This window comes from Myotis lucifugus, unplaced genomic scaffold, assembly GCF_000147115.1.
Source record: "Myotis lucifugus unplaced genomic scaffold, Myoluc2.0 scaffold_352, whole genome shotgun sequence".
NCBI lineage: Eukaryota > Metazoa > Chordata > Mammalia > Chiroptera > Vespertilionidae > Myotis > Myotis lucifugus.
In genome coordinates, this window is record NW_005871400.1 from 954,519 (window position 1) to 961,145 (window position 6,627).

The following is a 6,627-nucleotide window of genomic DNA, read 5'->3' on the forward strand; positions in this document are numbered from 1 at the left end:
TTAGGCTATTGAATGATTTCACGGAGGCACACTCGCGTTCAAGCTGCGTCTCCATTGGGAGTTTCTCACTTGCTATAAGTTGCCCATATTTTTTTGGTTGCAGACAGCAGACACTCCAGTGAGCTAACTTAAGCAACAAAGGTTGGAATTATCAAGAACATGGTCTTTCAGGTACCGCATGGAATCTGAGAGCAGGAAGTGAAGTCAGTTCTCACAAGTGCTTGGGGTCAGTAATGAGAAACTCAAGATCTAAGGCAGTTTTGCAATCCCCTCCTCTCCCTTCACCTCCCATCCCAAAACATTTATCACCTGCCCTCCCTGCTTCATGTCAATTGCAACCTAATGGAGAGAGGACACCAATGCTTTAGAACCTCACTGGTGTATCATTCTAGATCAGTGGTTCTCAACCTGTGGGTCGCGACCCCTTTGGGGGTCGAACGACCCTTTCACAGGGGTCGCCTAAGACCATCGGAAAACACATATATAATTACATATTGTTTTTGTGATTAATCACTATGCTTTAATTATATTCAATTTGTAACAATGAAAATACATCCTCCATATCAGATATTTACATTACGATTCATAACAGTAGCAAAATTACAGTTATGAAGTAGCAACAAAAATAATTTTATGGTTGGGGGTCACCACAACATGAGGAACTGTATGAAAGGGTCGCGGCATTAGGAAGGTTGAGAACCGCTGGTCTAGATGAAGACAAGTGCCCTGAAAGACAGGAGCACCGTCCTCTGAGTTTCTGTAACACGAAGGAACCTGCAGTAAAGTGAGATGCTCAAGACGACCTCCCAAGGGAGTGATATTTGAGCTGAAATTTCAAGGAGGAGCAGGTCGGGAGAAGATGTTCCAGAGCAGAGACAGCACATCAGAAGGCCCTGTGGTCAGCCCTGGCTGGTGTGGCTCAGTGGCTAGAGCAGTGATGGCAAACCTTTTGAGCTCAGCGTGTCAGCATTTTGAAAAACCTTAACTTAACTCTGGTGCCGTGTCACATATAGAAATTTTTTGATATTTGCAACCATAGTAAAACAAAGACTTATATTTTTGATATTTATTTTATATATTTAAATGCCATTTAACAAAGAAAGATCAACCAAAAAAATGAGTACGCGTGTCATAGGTTCGCCATCACTGGGCTAGAGCGTCGGCCTGCGGACTGATTCCCAGTCAAGGGCACATGCTCAGGTTGGGGCTCGATCCCTAGTATGGGGTGTGCAGGAGGCAGCCGATTAATGATTGTCATCATTGATGTTTCTGTCTGTCTCTCCCTCTCCCTTCCTCTCTGAAATCAATAAAAATATATACATTTTAAAAGGCCCCGTGGTTAAAGGAACGGTAGCACTCCAGGAATGAAGGGAGAGCAGTGAAGTTGGAAAGCTGGAGAGGTGGGCAGTAGCAGCCACCACGCGAGGCCTCAGGTGCCACTGTTAGGATCTTACTCTTCATCCGGGAAGTGAAGGGAAGTCTTTGAACAGCTTTAAGCAGGAGAGAGAAGCATGGCATTGGGGTTGTGTCTTTAAAAGATCACTTGAGCTTTAGTAAGGAGAACATGTTGGATATAGGACGCCAGTTAGGGGCTAGTGAAGTTATCTATGGCAGAGATGACTGGCCTGGACAAGAGAAATGTCAATGGAGACAGATCAGTGGAGAGACAGACAAGATCAGGTGAGGGATTGGATATGGGGAATGAGGCGTCAAGAATAAGTCCTAGGTTTCTGACTCCTGAGTAGATGGATGGTGATTCTTTTCTCTAAACTAAATAATAAAAAGAGGATAGACGGCCTCCTTTGTAGAGAACACGGATGGGTTTGGCCATGTTGAATTTGACGTACTCTGGATGGGAATGTCCAGCGTCAGTGAGCAGCTGGGTCTGGAGCCACAGTGGGTCTAGGCTTTTGACACCCAATTGGGAGTCACTGTTGTACAGGTAATAGTTGAAGCCATGGAATAGGATGCGACTGCCCGGAAAAGAGGAAGTTCACGAATTAGCCTGGAGGACACCGACTTAGAACGCTCAGGTAGTGGAGGAGGAGCCTGAAACCCAGGCAGGCAATGGCCACGAACTCCACTTTTCTCCAAAGACAGTCTTTTCCTGCTTCTGATGCTTCCCAGAGAATCTTGGATACATGTCTGCCACGGAGTCAATGAGCTGTGAGAGGCAGGCTGTGGGGCTCAGCTCTCTGAGTGCAGATGTGGTTCTCAGAGAAAAAAATTAATCTTATCTCAGTCTTTTCCTTTCCCCATCTTCTCAAAGGCGCTGTGGTCACTTGCTGTCCCCTCTTTCTCATGCAGCCTTCCCCAAACTCTTAACATGGCCGCCTCCTTTTCATCCTTCAAGCTCAGCCAATATGGCTCAGTGATTGAGCATCCATCTATGAACCAGGAGATCATGGTTGGATTCCCAGTCAGGGCACATGCCCTGGTTGTGGGCTTCATCCCTGGCAGGGGTTGTGCAAGAGGCATCCGATCAATGATCCTCTCTCATCATTGGTGTTTCTATTTCTCTCTCCCTCTCCCTTCTCCTCTGAAGTCAATAAAAATGTATTTAAAAAATAAGGTTGAAGCTCAAGAGATACCTTCACTGACCACCTTCCTGATTATTCTCTATCCTGTCATCCTGTTTACTTCCTTCGTAGCCTTTCCCCAATCTGTGCTTAAGATTGTTAATTTTAACCTCAGTCTTCCCCTCTAGAATCAAGCTCTGCAAAGGACAAGTCTAGCTCCGTGGCTCTCCACTGGGGTGGAGTGAGCTCCCGGGAAAACACAGGCCTGTTCACAGGCCTTTCAGGCTGTCACACATCGGGGGCGGGAGTGCTGCTGGCAGGCAACAGGCAGAGACCAGGATGCTGCCACGCACCCTGCAAACCCCAGTGGAGATGCAGTTTGACAACAGGACAGCCTCACAGCAAAGAATGACCCGGCCCCCAATGTCAAAGGGCCAAGACTGAAAAACCCTGTTACCTTGCTCACCGTTCTATCCTCAGCACCTCGCACAAAGCCCGGCACCTTGTAGGTGGTTGATCAGTGTTTACGGGGTGAATTAAAGGAGAGCTGAGCTGTATAAGATGCCACCGAGGCTGTTGTCTACACATTGCCTTACCTCATGCCTTCTATCACTAAAACCATACAATTTTTCCTATTGGTTAGAATTTTTAACTCTTAGAAACCTTAAATTTTAGGTGACAAGTAAGTACTTAACATTTCTCAGATTAGCAATGCATTCACATTTTTAAGAGATAGAATTCAAATAAAATACATGACATATTCATTAATAGATTCAAATCTATCTCCTAGATTCTCTGTAATAAAAATCCAAAAGTAGGCAAATTCAGATTAATATTCAGTATCCTGTTATTTCAAAATACCTAGATCCTTAATCATTTTTAATATTTACCCCAGCAAACTCCGGAGTTCTGTGTTACCAAAGACTGTTCCTCCCTAGGAAAATAAGCATTGGGTATTTTTCTAATAAAACAATGAGTGTTTTTCTAATAAAACATCGGGTGTTTTTATAATGGCTACACACACTCGTCACCATAACAAAGGCTAAGATAACAAATATCTGGGAAATTCCTGGGAAGCATCTTCTCTGATTTTGTAAATGAAAACAATAATAATATTTTGCTCTTGGGAGTTGGAGGGGCACACTGCCCTGAATGAGGCAGGTAAATGGCCTTGCCCGGTCCCAGACCTCAGGCTTCAGTTACCTCCAGAGCAGGACAGACGTCCTCATGCACCTGGGGTCCGTGTTTGTCAGGACCCTACGGGAACCCTCCCCAGTTACTAGACAGAAACGAACTGCTCCCGGAGGCACCGCCAGCTGGGATGGGTGTCCAGGGCTGGGGCACTGATCGAGTCACTGTTCCGCAGCATGAAGAGGAACACGGACAGAGCTCCAAAGAAGCAGCTGAACCAGGAGGATGGCAGTGGACTGGGCCAGGGTCCAGACAATGGGCTACTGGTCACACACATTAACCAGACGCAGGACTTACTGGTAAAAACCTTTGTGCTTTCACTGATCACAGTGCTTACGGGTCATGGTGAGGGAGTGCAGAATGTGTCCAACTCTGAGTGTTTTGTCTCTTCTTGGCGGATCCCAGGACCAAAAAAGATTAGTTAAGCATTCACTCTGGCCCCTGCCTTTAGAAATGACGGAGACTGTGCTGTCCATAGGCAGGTGCGGTTCTCTTGGGCATGTCTTGGGATGTCCAGCGCATGTGAAGAGCGCTCTCCATGTGACCAAAGCCCGAAGTCTAAGAAATTGAATTCCAAAATCCCCCTCCTGAGATCTGGGTTGTTTAGAATTCTCTAAAATCTAGATCTAAAAGGCAGTGTCGCGAATTGCTGTCAGAGCGAGAGAGCTACGGCAGAAGAACTAGCCTTTAGAATAACCAGGACTGTGGTTTTAGGCTGAGCCTCATGTGAGCCATCTTCCCCTTTCACAGTTATGCTCCTTTAAAATGCAACCGCTCTGCCTGCAGTCAAGGTCCAGGATGTATTTGAGTGAGCCTTCAAGTATTTTTTTATTGTTTATTTATTTATTTATTTTTGTTTTCTTTTGTTTTGTTCTTGATCATTTTGGCTTTCAGATTTTAAGTTCCATTGTATATTAAAGAAACTTAGTTTCAGCATTTTTCACCAGAATCTCTGTTCCCAGTGTGTAGACCCCTGGGAGATTTCTGAATTGACAAGTCACTAGTGAGACCAGTGAGTGAAAACACAATGTGCATTTTCACTTCTTAAGGCTTAGTTTTTGTTACCTCTGGTGACAAAGCGTAACAGCCAGAGCTCAGTTAGAGGCTGGGCCCCGTGTGACCCCTGCTGGGGGGGATGTCCCCCAGGAAGGTCCCGTCTCGGCTAGAATACTGCAGGGGCGAGGGGCCCGCCACTTGCACCTGGGAGATGCAAAAAGTCCAGGGACTGCACATTGTGTGGGCGGGACCGGGGTCCAGGATCAGACAGGCCTGAGATAGCATCTCGGTCCTGCTACTTACAGGCTGTGCTACAAGAGAAACTTGCTTAACCTCTCTGACCCCTCAGGTTGCATTTCTCAGTCTCTCAGCTGCTGGCTTCTGTCTGGGTTTGGCCAATGACATGCACCGGTGAGAGGCTGGAAGGCAGGAGAGAGGAAGAGGCCGGGGTATTTTCCCCCTTGGTCCCAATCACAGGTTCCGCCTTTCCGCCAGCTTTCACCTAAGCCGCTGCACCCGCAATTCCCATAGGTGCCCAGCCCCTTTTGATGTTTTCTTTTTTTAATTAAATCTTTATGGTTGAAAGTATTACATATGTCCCTCTTTCCCCCCATTGACACCTTCTAGCCTGCCCTCCCCCCCCAGGCCTTCACAACCCTATTGGCTGTGTCCGTGGGTTATGCATATTTGCATACAATTTCTTTGATTGATCTCTTCCCACCCACACACCCTCCCCCACCTTCCCTCTGAGATTCCCCAGTCTGTTCAATGCTTCCATGTCCCTGGATCTATTTTGTTCATCAGTTTATTTGTTACTTAGATTCCACATGAGTGAGATCATGTGATACTTGTCTTTCTCTGACTGGCTTATGTCACTTAGCATAATACTCTCCAGGTCCCTCCACACTGTCTCAAAGGGTAAGAGATCCTTCTTTTTTACTGCTGCACAGTATCCCATGGTATAAATGTACCACAGATCTTTTATTCACTCATCTACTGATGGACACTTGGGCTGTTTCCAGATCTTAGCTATTGTAAATAATGCTGCTATGAACATAGGAGTGCATATATTCTTACTGATAGGTATTTCAGGATTCTTAGGATATATTCCTAAAAGTGGGATCACTGGGTCAAATGGGAGCTCCATTTTTAATTTTTTGAGGAAACTGTACCATTTTCCATAATGGCTGTCCCAGTCTGCATTCCCACAAGTGGTGTACTAGGTTCCCTTTTCTCCACATCCTCACTAGCACTTGTCATTTGTTGATTTGTTGATGGAAGCCATTCAAACAAGTGTGAGGTGATACCTCATGGTCATTTTAATTTGCATCTCTCTGCTGATCAGTGACTTTGAGCATTTTTGCATAAGTCTCTTGGCCTTCTGTATGTCCGCTTTGGATAAGTGTCTATAGGTCCTTTGCCCATTTTTAAAAATTGATTTCTGAGAGAGAGAGAGAGAGAGAGAGAGAGAGAGAGAGAGAGAGAGAGAGAAATGTCAATGATCAGAGAATCATTGATCAGCTGCCTCCTGCACACCTGGTACTGGGGATGAGCCTGCAACCCGGGCATGTACCCATGACTGGAATTAAACCTGGGACCCTTCATTCTGCAGGCTGATGCCCTATCCACTGAGCCAAAACACATAGGGCTCCTTTGCCCATTTTTAAATAGGATTGTTTGTGTTCCTTTTATTAAGTTGTATGAGTTTCTTAAATATTTTGGATATTAACCCCTTATCAGATGTATCATTGGCAAATATGTTTCCCCACACAGCAGTCTATTTTTCATTTTGTTGATGGTTTCTTTTGCTGTACAGAAGCCTTTTATTTTGATGTAGTCCCATTTGTTTATTTTCTCCTTAGTTTCCCTTGCCCTAGAAGATGTATCCACAAACATATTGCTACAAGAGATGGCTGAGATT

At 45.4% G+C, this 6,627-nt stretch overlaps 1 protein-coding gene across 1 annotated transcript in view; it reads left to right on the forward strand.

Annotated features, from left to right (window-relative positions):
- Window positions 1–3,886: 3,886 nt before the first annotated feature.
- VWA3A (von Willebrand factor A domain containing 3A) overlaps window positions 3,887–6,627 on the forward strand; it is a 65,054-nt gene continuing 62,313 nt past the window's right edge. The window contains exon 1 of the mRNA XM_023764833.1: window positions 3,887–4,009. Coding sequence (XP_023620601.1) covers window positions 3,887–4,009 — 123 coding nt within the window. The remainder of the gene's footprint in view (window positions 4,010–6,627) is intronic.